General features: G+C 44.5%; 1 protein-coding gene across 1 annotated transcript in view; it reads left to right on the top strand.

Annotated features, from left to right (window-relative positions):
- The window catches only part of PHF21B (PHD finger protein 21B), a 144,871-nt gene that overhangs the window by 109,739 nt on the left and 16,209 nt on the right, over nucleotides 1-18,923 (top strand). The window contains exons 3-6 of the mRNA XM_071549806.1: nucleotides 125-217; nucleotides 11,889-12,233; nucleotides 13,586-13,708; nucleotides 17,977-18,028. Coding sequence (XP_071405907.1) covers nucleotides 125-217; nucleotides 11,889-12,233; nucleotides 13,586-13,708; nucleotides 17,977-18,028 — 613 coding nt within the window. The remainder of the gene's footprint in view (nucleotides 1-124; nucleotides 218-11,888; nucleotides 12,234-13,585; nucleotides 13,709-17,976; nucleotides 18,029-18,923) is intronic.

Below are 18,923 nucleotides of genomic sequence, written 5' to 3'. Positions count from 1 at the left end.
CTGGAACACCAGTTGGTGGCACTGGGAAGGATCCAGGAGCTGGGAGGGCACGGCTGGGCTGAGGGATTGTCTGGGGAAGCTCTGCTGCTGTTCTGAGCTGTGCTCACCTGTTTTCTCCCAACAGGCTTTGGGAACTCTCACTGCAGTGCCCATTAAGGTTCCTCAGGTCAGCTCCCTGCAGAGGTTGGCAGGACAAGGACCAGCAGTGCTACCTCAGGTACAAAATACACTTTCAAAGTGGGTTTTATGTCATTTTTGATGTAATTCTACTCGGTTCCTGCCTGGTGCCTGGGTCTGGGGAGGTCAGACACACATTTTGCTGAATAAAGACTCACCTTTAGTGAGCTGAACAGCACAGTTGTGTTTCTTTGTCAGTCCACAAAAACATAAATTGATTTTCTTCTGGGAGTGTATTGTTAGCACAATGAAAAGCTATAAAAATCGTGTAGATTCACTGTGGAAGAACAAAGTACAGATGGTGGAATGTAAATTTGTGCTTTAGAAGATGAATCACAAATCACACAAGTGAAAATCGGCAATTCTGTAATTAAAAAAATGTGGGGGAATTGTTAACTTCCCTGCTTATGATTTACCCTGCCATGTTCTTTTGCTGAGTTCCATGCCTTATCCCTGTCTATCCCAGTACAAATTTTGGCCCAGAGAAACCAGTGCCAGACAGAGGCAGGTTCTCAGGTGAGAGCGAAAGGGGAGTTACACTCACAGGCTTTTAAAATGTTTTCAAACTGTGTCTGCTTTTCTGGGCACCCAGCACTGTTTCCATAACCATATGATTTAATCTCCATTTCAACCCTCTTTCTCAAAACTTTCAGATGTCATTTGCAACAAGTGTTTTGCTGCAGTTCTGTGGTTTGCTTGTCAGATTAATGATTATTAAGTATAAATATATTTCTCCCAGTGTGGCCCTTTGAGGTCTATTTCTGATATATGAATGCTTTTCTAGAGTTGAGGTCGATTTTGTGTGTGTTCTTCCTATTGTTCCTTTACTCTTTTCCTAATATTTTCTTACTGGCGGAATCTAGTAGAGTATCTGGGAGCTAAATCTGCCTGGAGGAAGCAGCATTTCCAAGATAAAGTTCTTAAATTCTCTCTTTAAATTGCATTTTGTGGAAGGCAGAGTTGTGAACATAAAGGAAGGTTATAGTTTTCTTATCAGGTTCACATCTTTGCTTTTCAGTTGTTTTTGCAGCATAATAACCCTTTGATTTCTGCCATTTTGGGGTGTCAGAGATGAGCAGATTGCTCCTGAAAATAGATGAGGTTCAAGAGCAGCTAAGAGACCTGTCCCAGGGCCTGAATTGTCATTAGGTTGTGTTTCAGAATGGTGATGGCATTGCAAATGCTGCACTTAGAACAGTATCAATGTTCTCTCCTTCTGCTAAGCAGAAAAATTCTCATTCGGTGCCAGGTTCAATTTGGAAGGATTGGAAGAAGTGGAGGAAGCTGATTTCCTCAGCTTTTTGAAAAGAACATTCTTTCTGTCTTGCTGTTCATCTCAGGGCAATATTTTTGTTTGTGTCTCACTTTGTTTCCCTCCCTTCCTGGTGCAGCTTCAATTCCAGCCCTGTTTATGCAATGGCGCTCAATACTAATGGAACCCCAATGCTCCCTGCTCTGCCCTCAGCCACAGCTCCCTGGATTTTCCTGTTCTCTGCATGTCTCATAGGGATGGGCTGGGAAATCACCACACAGCAATCTTGCTGCCAAAACTAAAGGTGCAATGGGCAGCTGTGTAAGAGACCACTTTATCAGCTGTTCTGAGTTTTTTCTGGCTTTTTCACAGGCCAAGGAACAGCCTGTCCCATTTACAGGCCACTTCTCCATGGGCTGTGTGTTCATCTCCCCCTCCAAGCTCACAGAGGAATTTAAAATTCCCATGTTGTTTCTAGTGGAGACCTCCCTCCGCCCATCCAAGCTTTCTACTTGAGGTCTTCAGGGAGATCAGGTTTTCCTCTGCCAGTGGAAAATCTGGCTTCTAACTGGGCAGTCAATGCCTTGAAGGGATGTTTAATACAGCCATGGATCAGAGTGATGGAGAGCTGTCATTGCCCAGTCCAGCTGCATCCAGGTGACCTGGGAGGCCACTGCAGGTGATGTGCACACTGTGTCACTGTCACAGCTCTCCCCTGTAAGAGCTGGGAGGGGACTGCAGATTCTGAGGGTCAATGGGAATCTCTAGTCTAGGAGAACTGGAAGCTTCAGAGGGAAATATAAAAATGCCAGGAAGTGAGGCCATGTAATACCATGGAGGTGTTAGAGTCAAGAGCATCTCTTCTCTCTTCTCCCTTATAGCTTTGAGAAAACAAGCACCAAATTCAGGAATATTTTGGACATTAGAGGTGTATATTATCTTCCAGTAGGAGCTGGAAATGATGCAGAACTGAACCTGCCACAGTCCATGTCCTGAGCTGTTACAGCATCAGACCTGGTCCCAGAGCAGGCTGTGCTCCTTCTGTCCCTCAGGGGACAGGGAAGGGCCTGTGCCCTGCTCTGGGTCACTGGCACACTCCTGCCGTCCTGGCACTGTCTTTCTGGGAGGCACATTCCCATCTTCCAAGCAGGAGGAGTCCAACCCATTCCTGCTTTTGGCCAGTGTCATCGTTCTTTGGGGTTCCAGAGTCACTCTGAATGTGGAGGTGGGCACGAGAGGCACAGAGATGCCAGGCTGTCTGGGCAGAAAGAGGCACTGCTTCGCTGCAGGGTCTCAGCACATCCAAGGAGTTCTGTGGGTTTGGGGCTGTCCTTCTTGGCCCACAGCCTCATGCTGTGCCCCTCTGCAGTGGGCACAAACACAGCCCAGAGGTGCCTGAGCCACACTCACATGGAGTCTTTCTCAGCTGCAGCTCCTTGGCACTGCTTTGGTTCGCTGCAATGGGCCTGTGGTGTGGCCCCCTGGCAGCTCTTCCATATGGGGAATGAAGTTGCAGGATCTGCACATCCACAAACGGCAGCAAAATCCCATCACTTAGTGCAGAGCAGCTATTAAATGGTGAGCAAACAAACATTAATTACAAGTTCATTTCACAACACAAACAATGTTTCTTTAGGCATTTATTATTTGCCAAAATGAGCCTCTCTGGCAGACCTTTGTTCTTTTGGTTTTTAATTAATTTTCCTTATGGAATATGAAGTTATTTTTGCTTTCATCAAACAAATAAGATTTCTGCTATGAGCTGTGATGTTTGGGAAGTTAATTTCAGACAGTCTTTCTCTTCTTACTTGGGCTTTTGAGGTTTCCAGCTGGGTGGGATGCTTTGAACCTGCAGACTCTGCGCTGCACTCTGAGAAGGAAATCCTGGATGGCTCCTACTCTGGTACTCCTGAGCTGTTCCTCTGTCTTGTGGCACCCACCAGCTCTCAGGAGTATGGAACTAGTTTACTCACAAATTTAAGTTGCACTGTAGCACCTGAAGGCGTGTGGGGAATCTTATTTTCTGTTCTTCACAGGGAAGATTTTAAGGGAAACGGAGAAGGTATTAAAATAAACCTCCCATTTTGTTGTTGGTAGTTTAGGTCCAGTCCAATTCATGTTCAAATTAATGGAGAGACTGTAATGCTTTGGAGAGCAGTTAAATCGGATTGTGATGCTATTGCCCTGGCCTGTTTCTCCAGTCCTGGTTGAAGGCAGGGCTGGGGATGGCTTTGCCCAGGCCCCTGCTGACTGGAGCAGGTCAGGGGCGGGTGACAGTGTCTGCAGTGGGGAAAGGAAACAGGTACACACGTCGCTTTAGGTGAAATGTGTGGATTTAATCAACTCTACCCAGTTCTGCTCTCAGATGCTTCTCAGTTTTTGCCTTCTGCAGTGACTTTAATCTGTGTAACTCAGCAGGGTCTGAGTTTGGTTGCTGGGCTGCAAAGCTGCTGTGGGACAGGGGCTGTTGTGTGTTTGTTCCTCACTGGGTTCTCTGGGAGTCTCTGGACATTCCCAAAACCTGAAAAAACATTCCATATTAACATTGCATGTCACAGTTCTCCTGAGCACATTTCCATGGTGGCTGTTGCTTCTCTCACATGTGAACCAAAGCCAGTCACTGCTTTGGCTTCCTCAGTGCTGGAGGTTCTTCCTCCTGCTGGAAGGTTCTTGAAAGCAAAGCAACTCCTAGAGACAGAACCCAAGTTTTGGGATGCCACTGTGTGCTGTGGAAGAGATGTGGGAACAGAGTGGTCTGTGGCAAAGCTTCTCTCTCTTACAAAAAAAACCCCTATTATTATTTTTAAATGTGATCTGTTAAAACTGCACATCACCATTGGAAAGTGGAGAAACACTACTAAATGAAGCCAGCCTTTGTGAAACACAAACAGAAGCTGGCAGGCATACAGTTTGTACAAAAAGTTACACAGAATTGTGCAGTGGAGAGACAAGGGCACTTTATTGTTTGTTTGAGGAATAATTGATTTAGGTAAAGTTGTTATTACAGTATCAGAGGGGAAAATGCCTATAATCCCCTAAGGGATGTTGGGCACCTTTCTGGTATAGAACCCTCAGTCCTTCCAGGGGAAAGTGGTGGAATGCTGGTGGAAAAGAAGAGGGATCTAATTCAAGGTAACTTAATCAGCGTGGCATATAACCAAGCTAGGGCTTTTGCAGCAGCATTTAATATTCATTGACTGTCTGCATTCAGAAAACATAAGGAAAATTGCTTTTTCATAAAGGTTTGCACAGGCCTGGCTGAAAATGTAGCCCTTAATAAATAAAGTTGTTAATCTGTTTTACTCCATAAAAGCTTTTATACTGTGCTTGTCACTGCATTTGAAGCACCTTCCAGTAATGTGTTAAGCACAAAGATTAACATCTCTTGGGAGCTATTTCTTCCCTCCTCCCTTCCCTGCCTGAGGAAGAAGCTGAGAGTTCTGGTTGGGGTTCCTCTTTACCAGTTGGCTTGTTTTAAATGGCCATGCTTCTATCAATTGGATGGCACTGTGTGTTTCTGTGAGAAGGCTGGACATGGAAAACATTTGGTGTAGGAAGTGGTGAGGTTTGTGCTCTTAATTTTTGGAGGGGAAGGTGAAGAGAGCTGCCTCAGCCCTGCTGCAGGGACTCCCTGCTCCATAAGGACATTCCTGGTGGATGGTGGTGTGGCAGAGCTTGGCAGTGACCAGGAGTCTGGTCTCCTGCACTGTGGTCACAGATGAACCTCTAGGGTGGGTCAAGGGGGACTACACCCACATGCACATTTCCCAGAGTTTCCCTTTTTTTCCTCTGCCTTTCTGAGTGTCAGTTTTCTGTTCCTAATGAGGGAAGGGATCCAGAAGCAGAACTGGCTGTTACTGTTTCTTGAAGCCTACAGATCCATTCAGTGGTGTGAGCATTTTGGAAAGCATCTCCATGGAAGTCAGATCTCCATGAGGGTCAGCACAGAGGGTCCTGAAACATCCACAGAAACCTCAGGAAACATTCCAGCCTTTTGAACAGCTGACAGGGTGCCTTTTCACCAGCTGAAAACTCGTGTGTTTCTCTGTGTCAAATGAAAGCTCTTGTGTTTCTCCATGTCAAAAGCTGCTGTGTGAGCACAGCAGATGAGAAGGCATGTCCCCTCTCCCCACTGGTGCCATTTGTGTCCATGCCAGCGATGTGGTTCAGACCCACCTGTGACTGGGATCTGCCTCTGCTGCCCCTGAGCCTCCAGGCCAGTTGTACAAGGCTGCAGTGGGTCTCAGGAAGGTTTTCTTTGTGTGCATGGAGGGAACTCGTGCTGCTCCCCATCCCTAAACCCTTCCTTTTCATCTCCTGGTGTCTCAGCATTTTGTGTGCTTCCATTTTGCTCAGGCAGACAGAAATTAGTTTTGCCCTTGCTTTTTGGCTTTGAATTTTTTTGATTTTGGCTGGCAAATGAGTTGAGGCTGGTCAAATCATTATAATGTGCCAGTATTGATGTCTAGAAGCAGATAAGCTCTGAAAGTGGAGGACAGTACAAAGTAGTGACACCCACGGGCTTAGAGGTGGCACCAGAGCTGAGCTCAGTGAGTGCCCAGCTGGGTATGGAGGTAAAGGAGCAAAGCAGATAAATGTTCTTTCATTTGTGCCTAAAGGCTTTGTAGACACTTTAAATTGAAGGAAGTTAATCATAGATGAGTATCTGAGAGAGAAGCAAGCTGACTTGTAATGCTGAAAGAGTGGAAATGGAAGTAAGTTATTGACTGGTGTGTATAATCACAGTCTGCCTTTTATATTTCTATTGTAATCCTAAACAATAAGGATTAAATTCTTTCCTCACAGGCACAAAGATAACTGCATGTTCAAGGACAGAATCATTGTGCAGAAGGTAAAAAAGCAGAAATCCTTGTCAACTTCAACCTCTACTTATTATTTTTTGAATAATATTGATTTTAATTTGCTGGTTTAATGGTAGTTTTTCCCCTTTGCAAGTGGAAAGCTCCCACTTAATGAATCATCAACTCAATAGTAGCAATGCCAAAACAGAAAATACAGGCAATATAAGTGAGGAGAAAATGTACATTTCATTAGCAAAAGTCAGTCAAGTTCCTGTGAAAATACAGTTTTGTGTTCAAAACATTGATAATATTTTTAATAAAGAACTCCCACCTGAATGCCTTGTGCCAACATCCACGAAAAGCAGAACTGGCAGATTCCCACTCAGCAAAACTTGCATTGCTGTAGCAGTGAGCAAAGCTGAAGGAGGAGGAAAACTGAATGGAAATGCCATGTTTATTTTGACTGTGGTCTCAGACCAGGCTGACGATAACAGGAGCTTATCAGGGAAGGAACCAAAAATCAGCCAAGCAGGAAACACTTGTATTTGAATGAGCTGGATTTTAGGGAGTGTTCTTGCTGTGAAGTTACGCAGAACCTTTTCTTTTGCATCATTTGTATTGATGAGAAAAGGAGAGGAAGAGAGTCAGTCCTGAGCCTGCATGAGCAGATACAGCTTTACTGAAGTCAGTGCATCTGTTCATTCTGGTGAAGGATATAATTACTCCACACTGCACTCGTTTTATCAGCCTTGCTAATGTTTTCTGTGTGATCCTCCGAAGCTTTTCAAGAATGAAAGCTCTGTCTGCTGCTCCCAGCACGTTGCCTCTGTGACATATGAATTGTGCCAAATCCATTTTTGTTTTTAAGCTCCAAGTACAAGGGTGAAGTGAAAATAAAGGGTGAATAATGGTCTTTCTCTCAAAGGCAACGTGATACTGCGTTGAGCTGAAAAATTTCCTCTCCTCCAGCTCGGGCCTGCCAGTGGGAAGGGCTGATGGATGCTGAGCACGATCGAGCTGATATCTGATCCAGGAGAGGGGGAGGGCACCAGGGCTGCTGACAGAGCTGTAACAACATGCAGGAACTGCAGGCTGAACTTAGGTAGATTCCACCTTGCCATCAAATGCCAGTTGTGAGCATAATGAAATAGTAGAACAATTTACTGGGGCTCGTGATGAATTTGTCGTTAAGAACTCTCTAGTATTTGCTTTAAAAATCAGTCTTCAGGGGAAAATTCTCTGGCCAGCCGGGAAGCTGGAGGTCACTGTGATCCCTTCTGGTTGTGTAATTGGAGTGCACTTGTTACTTCCCTTCTTTGCTAGGCCTTAAGGAGAACACACCAGAATTGTCCTTAACAATTCTCACAGCACTGGCAGATCTGCACAGAGGGAACTGTTCTGATTAAATCCTTTAGGACTACAAGGGTTTGCCCACAGAGATGGGGGAATTGTGTGCTTGCCTTCTCTTCTCCTCTTTCTCTCCATACTTGTTGGGGTTGGGTCTTGAGGGCTTATTTTGTAAGAGGTTTTATTTTTACAGTATTTTTCTTCACTGCAACATGGGACCAACTCACCTGGTGCGTTGTACCTCAGGAAATGGATTGCCCATGGTCACAGTTGCCTTTGTCAGTGGTGTTCACCTCACCAAACCCAGCACACTGACCACATCAGGCTCGCCCACCTCCAGCACTCAGCCACTCACTCACCTCTGCAGGCTCAACAGTCTGTGCTCTTGAGAGCTGCAATGATGTTTTAGTGAACTGGAAGCCTTTGAGCTTTGGTAGGGACATCTGGATGGGGCTTCGTGCTGTGGGGTATACAGGAAGTGGTGTTAGTCACAGAGCTGATCCCCTCCTGATCTGAAACTCTTTACAATACATGAAATTAGGGGTTGTTGAACAAAGAGCACCCTGCACATCTCCCAGGACTGGGGTCCCTGTTAGTTCCCTGCCTGAGGAGCAGGCAGGGAATGCTCAGGTGTGAGGGGGTCTCCTGAAAAGGCTCCCCTTCAGCTGGCAAGGGAGCAGCACTGGGGCCATGTCTGTGTCTGTCATTGTGGGGATTAAGCAGACTCTGAACAACATGGCTTTGGGAAGTGATTCTCTTGGAGCAGCAGCTCTCTGTTGCCCCACATTTGGAGCCCTGGTAGTATCACATTCTGTTTTGACAGCTGTCAGAAGTTACACGAGAGATACTTGGGGAGAGGAGGGTTGAGCTCCAGGGTTGTTATTTGCGGTGCTCGCCAGCAGTTGCAGTTTTCACTTGGTAACATTCTGTCTGTTGTTCCCTCTCTTCTCTTCTCCTTTGCTCAACTTGTGCACCTTTTATTTCTGGGGCTCTCATGACAGGCACTGGTGCCATCCAACCTGTGCTGCTTTCAGTGGGAAATGTCTCCTGACACTGTGCAGGTGCAGTCCCTGTCCTGCCCTGGTTTGATTCCAGCTCTTCTTCAGTCACTGTCAACTTCCAGACTTCTCCTAGTGCCGCTGTCCTTTCATTCCCACCTTTCAGCTACAGCTTAGCCCTGAGGAAAGGGATTTTACACCAGCTCTTCCCTTCTCCTTTTTTCGTTTTTTTATTCCCAGCTCACACCGTTTATCCTCACAGATTACTGTGGTTCGCTTTTAAAGGTGACACTCTGCCAAAGGCTCTTCACTTAGTTGTTTATGAAATGCTTCCCCTTAGTGTTTATATTCCAGAGGGAACATTCATGGGTGTTGGAGCACAGTGGCTTCTCTGTTTGCTTTCTATTTTGGATCCACACCTGCGAGTTGTAAAAATTAACATCATTTACACCTTCAATTCTTTTAGCTTTAACTCAGGAGCACCTGAAACTTTTTTTTTCCTATAGTCAACCCTTTTTATTTTTCTGTAATTGCAAGTAACTCCACTGTGCCAGCGCTGGCTGAGCCAGGCAGGGTTTGCAGGGGCTATTCCTCCTCTGTGTCACACGGTGGCAGAAAACACCCGGTCTATGTTCTGTGCTGCACCACTGGGTGAGCCCCGTCACATAGTCTCGGTGTGCAGGGCTTTGGGAGGAATGGAGTACTTGGGAAAATTAAGTCTGTTTAATTGTCTGTGCAGGAAGAGCTTATTTTATAGCAAAGTAATGTGTGCTCATCCCCAGCTTGCAGGATGTGTATTATGGGTGTGTGGAGGTATTACATCTGACAATATGTATATGCAGTAGTGCAGAAAAGATAATTATAGAGCTGGAATATATATAGGCATTTAGCTTTAATTAGGCTTTTGATTAAATATAAAAGTGCAATTAGGAGTGACAGATACAGTAGATCCTGGTAGACAACATGACAGTTTTTGGCTAGAAAAACTCCTGAGCTGAGTTTTTGTCAGACTTGATTTTTTTCTAAAGATCTTAATGACTGTTCTATTGAATCTTTGATCTGAACTACTCCATATTCTCTCTCTCCGTCTCTCTCTCTCTCTCTCTCTCTCTCTCTGTCTCTCTGTGTCTCTCTCTGTGTCTCTGTGTTTATCTGTGTGTTTACAGTATTTCTGTTTCTAGCAGATGTTAGAGTAATTTACAAGAAAATTGTTTTGTTTTAAGGAAAGATGGTAAAATGTAGATGTTAGCCAAACAGCTAAGAATGAAATTTGGATTTTTTTTTTTTTCTGTCCATGGTAATGCATTCTAACAGTATTTTACCAAGCTTCTCAGACTTTCTTTTCTCGATAATGATACTATTTCTGTGAGAATGTCTCTGGACACACAGGCATAAGCAATTTGTTAAAGGCTTACATATGAGAGATTTATATAAGATTTAACATGGGAGAGAAAGGACATTATGAAATGTAAAAGCAGATATTACATGATCTGCTTGTATCCCTGACGCTGATGCAGACATGAACAAATTGCTTTGAGTATCATGTCTCCCACTGCACTCAGCTGATGCTTATGTTGGAAGCCTTAGTTTTGCAGAATGCCTGGGCCAGGATGGGCTTACACCGATCCTCTGTGCACTACTTTGGAAAATAAGCCTTTAACTAACTATGGAGGTGAGGTTAATTATAGAGTCCTCCCATACACAACTTGGCCAGGATATTTGCCTTGTTCCTTAGCTAAGTAAGTCAGATAATAATTCTCTAAAGCCATTGGACAAAGACAAAAGAGCAAAGACCCCTTCAGTGTGTCCTGACTGTGGTTAGTTGGAGTTCCATCATCTCACAGCTCTGCCCCAAAGCTGAGCCCCACACAGCAGCCTCCTGGCTTTGTTGCTGCACTTGGTATTTGCTGTGGTGAAAAGGGGGTTCAGCTCCCTGGTGTGGCAGAGATGATGGGCAGCCCTGAGGGACGATGCCCTGCACATCAGGAGCCCCTATGTTCACATTCAGTGGCCTGCTCAGGCTGCAGGCTGAAGGCAGCATCCTTGGCAGGGCTCCTGTGGGCTCTGTGGTGACACAGGCAGCTGTTCTGGGGCTATCTGCTCCAACTTGTCATTTGGTGTCACAGGATGGGAGGTGTGAGCAGTGACAGCCCTGAACAAGCGCACGGGGAGCAGACCGCTGGCTGTGGCCGCACAAATGAACAAGCCGAGAGTGGAGTGAACTTCATGGGAGGCAGCTTGAATTATTTATTTGCAACCCTGCAACTGTACTTAACGTGTTGTTAAGGCAGAGCCGTGTTGACAAGGTGACATTAATTACCCCACTGGAAACACACCATGGTAGCTGAAAACAATTGTTCACAGCTATCACTCATGGGCAAAGTGTTCTCCTCCACCTCTGCAAGTTCCTCCTGCATCAGCCACAGCTGCAAAATTGCTCTTTACTTACAGCAACAAAAGATGAAGTTTGAAGGTTGTGGGTTTCCTGTGTCCCTCTCTCTGTTCTATTTATTTTTTGTGAGCTGAGTATGGCATGCCTTAAACGTGAGGATGTTCATTCACTGATCCATTAGTATAAAGGTGTAGGCTTTACTGTTCCTGTAAATCCCCCAACTCCTTTAATGATTCAGTTCCCACTCCTTAAATCATAGCTGGAGTGTTGTGTCCTTCAGAACAGGAAATTATTGCTTCTGGGTTTTCCAATCTTTATAAAGGCTTTGGCTTACACATCCCTGCTGAGAACTGGATGTGACTTGTCTAACGTTTTTCTGGATGTGTGTTAGTAAAAGTGAGGAATTGACTTTTCCCCTCCCTTCTTGTTCAGCATTGTAATGAGTTAAGGACTCCAAAATGGCCCAGCTGAGAAGCACTGAAATGTATCTACAGGTAAATGAATGGCCGGCTACTTCCAGTTTCTACATTTTTTGTCTGGATGCCACTGGTCCATGGTTAATGCAATCAGGGGTTCTGCTGGGGGATTGTGAGTGTGCAGTGTTTGTTCCCTGAGCTCAGCTGGTTAAAACTCAGTGGTGGTAACACCAATTTCTTGGGTTCAATGCCCTGTATGGGCCATTCACTTAAGAGCTGCACTCGATGATCCTTGTGGGTCCCTTCCAACTCAGAATATCCTGTGATTCCATATCTACAAGTGAAGGAATGGCTGGCTACTTCCAGTTGTCTCTAATGTTGTCCAGATGCTTCTGGTCCATGGTTAGTGTAATTAGGGATACTCCTGGGAGAAGGCAAGTGTGCAGTGTTTGTTCCCTGAGGGTGTGAGGCTGGGCCTGGTAACAGCTGTCTCTGTGTTTGCAGGTTAGGCCAAAGACCCTGATTCCAGACAGCCTCCCCATCTCCCCGTGCCGAGACCAGCCCTCCAAGCAACCCCCCACCTTCCAGAAAGCGACCGTGGTGAGCATCAAGAACCCCAGCCCTGCACTCCCGACCTCCAACAACACGGTCAGCCATGTGCCAGCGGCCCACAGCCAGTGCCAGGGCGCCAGCGAGCCGCTGCCAGCCCCCCTGAGCGGTGCGGGGGTGGCCTATGCCATCATCTCCACAGCTCCCAGCAATGCCGCCCCCCTGGGCACCGGCGCCACCGTGGCCGTGGGCAGCGATGGCATCAAGGTGCAGCCCCTGCTCATCAGCGCCGACAGCAAGGTGGGTGCTCCCTCCCTTGGGTCACCGGGGCAGGGGGAGCAGGGCAGGGCCCCGAGAGGGCACAGCCCTGGGCACAGCCCTGCCACTGGCTCCTCAGGGAGAGAATGGCCAGCAAGGTGGGTGCTCCCTCCCTTGGGTCACCGGGACAGGGGGAGCAGGGCAGGGCCCCGGGAGGGCACAACGCTGGGCACAGCCCTGCCAGCGGCTCCTCAGGGAGAGAATGGCCAGAGAGCAATGGGGAAACTCTCAGGGGACACGGAGGGGCTGGGAGACACCTGTACAAGCCTGTTTGTTAGTGGGAACAAAACTCATCATTCTGGAGCCTGACAGTAATGGGAGCATGTGAGCTTCCATTTCCTTAAACCAGTCCTGACTAATAATATCCCTGAGTTGTGGGCAGGCTCAGATTTCCCATGCCCTCCCTGTGCAATTACACAGTGATACGAGTTGCAGTGACTGACCCAGGGGAGTGTGCAGCGTAATCAGGCATTCCCTTCTGCACTTCCAGGGGATCACCAAATGAAATGAGGGCTCAGGGCTCCAAAACTGAGCAGCACATGAATCAGTAGAAAAAAAATTCAGGTTATCCATTACTTCTTTCCTCTTTGTGGCTTTCCTCTTTCCTGCTTTTTGGCTTTGAAATGCAAGGACTTCACCACTCTTACACCACAAACAGATTCAATAAAGGCTGCCAATGTGCCCAGCAGACATTCACTGTAATTCACTGCTGGGATTCTCCTGCTTTTGGTTTTGTTGGCAGCACAGGTTCTCACAGAGTGCTGAAAAAGAATGCAGGATCTAAGATGGCTTCTGAGGTGAATAAAAGCAGGCATCTCTTCCCCATGTCTTTGCCATAATTTGTATTTCCTTTACTTGAAATGGCTGCTGGTTAAGAAAACCATCCCTTTTTACACTCTTGAGACTTCTAGAGTGACCAAGTTGAGATAAAGGATCTAACAATTAAATAACACTGATTGCAAGTTAGCAAGGAAATCACTGGAAAAGGCCCAGCATTCCAATGTAACATTTCCAATATTTATCAAGCAGGTGAGCTTAGGAAGGTTGTCCACAGTCCTTCATGAGGGTTTGATTATGGGTGTAACTCACATGTGGGCAGAAATTGCCCTTCATTCCTTTTAATTTAATACTTTCTAAGATAATGTGACCTGCACCAGGTAAATCTTCATGTGGTAATTCAATTACTACTATCCAGGGTTTTTATACTTTTGGCTTGTGACTTACATTTCTTTTCTTTAGGAGCACCAAGTAACCTTTCAAAGAAGATCCAAGGTTTCAGGCAGAAAAATGCAGTTTTATATAATGAATGCTATTATTTGTATATTGTCTTTTAGGTTATCATCATTCAGCCTCAAGTCCAAACCCAGACAGAAAGTAAAGTTGAGACAAAGAAACCTCCTGAAGAGTCAGCTCAGGGACCCCCTGCTACCAAAAAGAAAAAGGAGGAAAATCCAGAGGTGATTTTTTTATTTTTCATTTTTAACAAATGGTTAAGTCCCAAAATGTAACAGAACTTGTAGGTCTCATAATAATCTTGGCACCTTTGTGGCTGTAGCTGGAGTTCCTGTCTATACAAGCTGCAGGTATTTTCTTTTATGTTATCAAATATATAACATTGGGTTTACAGACTGCACTTGAGGTGGAATTAACATTTCTTTAATCTTCTTTATATTTAATCTTGTAATTTTTAGGTCGTCTTTAACAACAGTTTCATGCATTTGCTGTGTCTTCATGTACTCGGATCCTTATCTGAAATACATTAAAATCCTTCAAGTTGAGTAAGAGAGCAGAATGCAGGTTATAAGATGAAAGAGGTTTAATATACTGTATTTCAAATATTTTGTTTATATTTTTAATATGCCATATTTTTTATTTCAACTAAACTCTAAACTGCAAGTCCTTGTAGAAATGGGGTCTCTTTAGCAGACATTGTGGTGTATTCACAACAGACTGGATGTACTTTTGAGGCAGTTTGAGAGGTAATATAAGCTGAATCTCCTACTGCAGAAATGCTCAGCTCATATAAAATCTTAACCTCATTTGTCTAATAAATGTGTAGCACAAAAGCATCCTTGGAGCTGTAGGTTTAAGAGGATTATTACAATATAAATTAATAATGTCACTTGAGGCTTGTGGGTGGTCATTTGTTTTACCATTTTAAGAGGTTCCTATAGTTAAATAGGGTTAAGGACAGATATTTTTAGCTTTATGCAGAAGCTCTGCAGAACTACACTGAGGAAACCACCAAGTTTAAAATCTGACCCTCATATTAACCTTCATTGCCACTGAATGATGGGACTGTAGAGTCCTGTCTTGTTTAGGCGGATATTTCCAAAAAATGGTTAATTTTGTAGTACTCAAAGGGCAGAAAGGTCAGTAGATCCTGCTGAAAAACAGAATTCTGGGAAAAATATCCATTTTCCTTTGCCTTATCCCCATGGAAAGAGTACTGAGCAAAGTCTTCCAGAGAGATGCAGGAGGAGATGATGGGACTGGGCACACTTTTTGGTACGGCAATCATAAACTTAATGAGCTTTTTTAATTGCTGACTAGAATATCTCCATGACCTTTTTCTACCCATGGACACTGTTCCTCCCCTGCATATCCTGGAGGTCTCAGCAAGCTGTTTCCTGGGTAGGATGCTAAAATATGACAGTTCTTTTCGTAGAATTATTTCATGGCCATAAATAGGTAGGTCTAGAGTTAATTTCTTTTGTTCTTTCAAAATAAACTTTCGTTGATTATCATGTATTTATGCAATTACTGTAATTAGAACTAACAGCATAATTAGTGTAAATACATGTAATGACATAAATAGAACACGTAATTAGAAAATGAAATGCTTTTGTGAAAATCTTTGTTTTGCCTCATGAAAAGACTGCTGTGTGTTTCTAAAAGCACTCATGGCCTTTAAGCAGATGATTAAATTTAAAGCAAAGAGTAACAACGATACCAGGATATTTTTAAAAAGAAAATAGGCACTTGAGGCACTTCTCTTCATGCTTTTATTTATCTTCAGAGCACAAAACTGAGGAAGGAACTCCAGTATGGCTCTACATAGATGTTAGGCAGGACAGACTGGGGTTTAACAAAGTAAACCGAAAATTTAAGGCAAAGCACCCAGAAATACCCAGAATTAGCAGCAGGCAGGAATCCCATTCCCAGTTCCTGAGGGCCTTGAATGAACAGAAACCAGTGAGGGCAATCTCTGCCTTCTGTTCCTGCCTTGGGCACTCTGCTGGGAACCCGATCCTGTACTCTGAGAGTTTTGTGTTAGTAAAGGTTTGTATTTCTGGCGACATTTTCATCCCAGAAGGTTTCTATTTAAAAGAAAAATTCCAGGCCTCAATGCTGGCTATTCATGTGCCAGTGTTTCTAATCCCACCTCAGAAATACAAGAGACTCATGGCAGTTGTGAAGTCAGTGCTGATGTTGAACCTGGAGTGAAACTCTGGAAAAGGGAAGCCTTGGGCTGGCAGAGGAGAACAGGAGCCCCTGTGATACCTGAGGGGAGAGCATGGCAGGGCATTGCCAGGTTTGGATTCAGCTTTACAGGGGTGGGAAATAGCCAAACCCATAAAAACAAACATACTGGGAATATAATATGCTTGTCAAAAAGAACACAGCTTCTACTGGGGTTTTGTGAAAAGGAACCATCTTTCAAAGCCCTATAAAAGTTAACCCTTCCTGTGTTTAATCATGAGATAGTTATCAAGTCCATTTGTGACAGCTCTTTACATGTGAAGCTGTCATTACATTTAGTTAAATATTAATATTATAAATATTCAAATAATTTTAGCAGCTTAATGTTGGGGTAATCCAGGCAATTCTGTGCTCCATTGGGAACACACAGTTGCACATTAACCATTCCAGCTTTCTGGTTCTACACCTGAATGTTGTTATTACTTCTGCTCAGAGCTCTGACATTTTCCTCTGCCAGGGTTACCTTTTGGTGGGACTGAGGAGAAGCCTGTAATTCTACTCAGGTGACTAATTTTCCTCTCAGATCTGCAGAGTGGATCAAATATTCCTCTTTTCCCTCAGGTGTGGGTTCCCCACTGAGCCTGGCTGGTGTTTCAGGTGTGTAAGGAGGGACATTATTGAAACCAAGGGCTGACATGCAAATGAACACGTGCCCTTGTCATTGCCAGGCTGTGCAAGGCAGAAATACAGCGGAAATGTGGATGTCATGCCAGGGAGGAAATTCTGCATCCCTGTGTCTTAATCTGCAGAGAGAGTTACATTCCAGATTGTGGAAAGAAAATTATTTCTGTCTTATGAGGGTGTTAGTTCTCCTGTTTAACAAAGATGCTTTCTCAGATACAAGAGGGGTATAGATGGCCAGTCCTGACCCTCAGAGTTTGAAGAACCCATCCAACAGTTGGATTTTTCATCTACAAAATGAGGAGGTGCTTGCTTCCAGTTTCACTGTGGGAAAGTCAGAATTGCAAAGGAAATTGTAGTCTCAGAGTTGATTTTATCCTGAACTGAAATGAGAAGTTGAATCATCAGGCTCTTCACAAAACAAGAAGGTCAAACTAATTTTGACTTGGAAGTGTTGAAACATGTTCTCCTGACACTTCTTTGATTGAAACAGAACATTTTGACCTGGTACTGCTTAAACACTGTGTTTTAGTTTGACCTAAATCTGCACATTTTATTTTGGGTGTTTTATAATTTCATCTCCCTGTGGTCTCTGTACACTTCACCAGAGCTGGATTGTGGGCTCTGCTTGCCTGATTTCCCAGTAATTTGGGTTTCTCAGTCAGACTGTCCCTCCTGTGGAATTGCATCTCATGGAAGTGCCACTTGGGTGACGTGACCTAAGATTGTTCAGCTCAGCAGAAAGAGGCAGAGACCCCCAAGGCCCCACAAGCACCACAGATGTGACTGAAAACCAAGGAGCTCACTTCACAGCAGAATTTCAATTTTCATCAGAAAAATGGAGCAAAAGCTTCAGCAAAACTTCTGCTGTGAGGAAAGATTTTCCAGTGAAAAATCAGACAGAAAATTTCACGTCTTGTCTAGTACCTGTCTGAGAGCATCAGCATATTTTGAAGATTTTTTAGTATGTAAATGTGTTTTGTGCACAAGTAGTTTACAAAGTTGTGAGTAATATTTTGGATCAGATTCATCACTGCAAAATCAGATCACAAGTGTCAGATGTGTGTTCACTCCTCATTAAGGGGGAATACTGGATCAGTGTTCCTCTTTGTAATTCATGCACAGGGTATTCTTTGTTTAACTTGGGAAGAGAAATTTCTGATTATTTTTTTAGGAGAAGGGACTTCCAATATGCTTCAGGTGTCTTGTTTAGTGTTGTAATGTTCAGTGGAAGATTACCAGGTCTTGTCTTACTTCACACAGCTTGTTCACATCCAATAAAAGTACTGCCATGCCCAGATAGGAACAATAATACACAATTACTTTTCCAAAGAGGGGAGTAACAAACCAGGTGGCGATTGAATGGATTGGATTGACTGGATTTGAGTCCTGTGCTGTATAAAATCAGTAGTCACAGCACTGGCTGCAGAAGTCTCTGAATTCCTAAAGTTCATGTGGTTCATACATGAAGAACGTGACTGGACAGGCATATCTGTGCAATCCAATAAAATACATTTCTAGAAGGCCTTTACTGGGTTTATTCTGTCAAGGCTGGTTTTACGTATTTACTTACCATGATTATTGCAGTGGCAAATCTAACCCCTGTTTGTTCTTTCCTTAGAAAATCGCCTTCATGGTAGCATTAGGATTGGTCACAACAGAACATTTGGAAGGTAAGATGGCACCTTGTCTTGGTTTGAGATAAGCAACTGCCAACCCCCCCAAGCACAGAGAGAAAAGCCTCCCTCCTAACACCAGGGAAAGGGAGGAAAAGAGAGGGGAAAGAAAAAAAAACACTTCAAACTGCATTTATACTAAATCTACATATATTTTTCACAGAAAGAGACAATTAGAAGAGAGTACAAATATACACTCACAACAAGTTCCCCACCTCAACTTCTTAACGAACACACAAATTCTACTGTCCTAACTACACATTGCTTAAGAAGCTTATTCCCCAGGGAGACAAACCCAAGCAGAAAGGAGAGACCCAGAACAACACATTTTACTTTCCTGAGATACCCTGTGAGCCAGTGGTGGGCCTGGTCCTCTCCATCCCCCCTGGGACAGCATCGTGCGTCCTCCCAAGAGGAGGGCTGAGAAGCGACTGCCTTAACCACTCCCACACTGGTTCCTACTTCCCTGGAGATGATGTCATAATGTGGTATGGAATACAAAATTACTGGCTAGAAGAGGTCAGCTGTTAGCTCAGCTCAGCTCAAGTCAGCTGACAGCTTCGGCCTAGTCCACACTTCAGAGCCCAAATCTAGGCCCACCTGGGTGAACCCATAACACACCTCTGTTCCAACTGTTTGGAAGGGAAAGTCTCCAGCCTGCTGTGTTTGAGTTCCCTGCTCAGCTGAGACAAGTGCTGTGATTGCACCACTGGAAGGAGGGAAAGGTGGTGTCTGTGTCAGCTGCCAGTGATTCTTGATCACCAAAAATGTTAATGATAATTGATGCTTACCATCCATCCCATGGACCACAGTCAGCAAAATCCTTAAGCATTTCCAGTGCACTGAGTTCAAGTTTTATGTACTTCAGTCTTAGGCACCTGCTTAGGGACCT

This window comes from Pithys albifrons, chromosome 3 (assembly GCF_047495875.1).
Source record: "Pithys albifrons albifrons isolate INPA30051 chromosome 3, PitAlb_v1, whole genome shotgun sequence".
Taxonomy (NCBI): Eukaryota; Metazoa; Chordata; class Aves; order Passeriformes; family Thamnophilidae; genus Pithys; species Pithys albifrons.
Note: the sequence above shows the minus strand (reverse complement) of the source record. Positions and strands in the feature narration are given on the sequence as shown.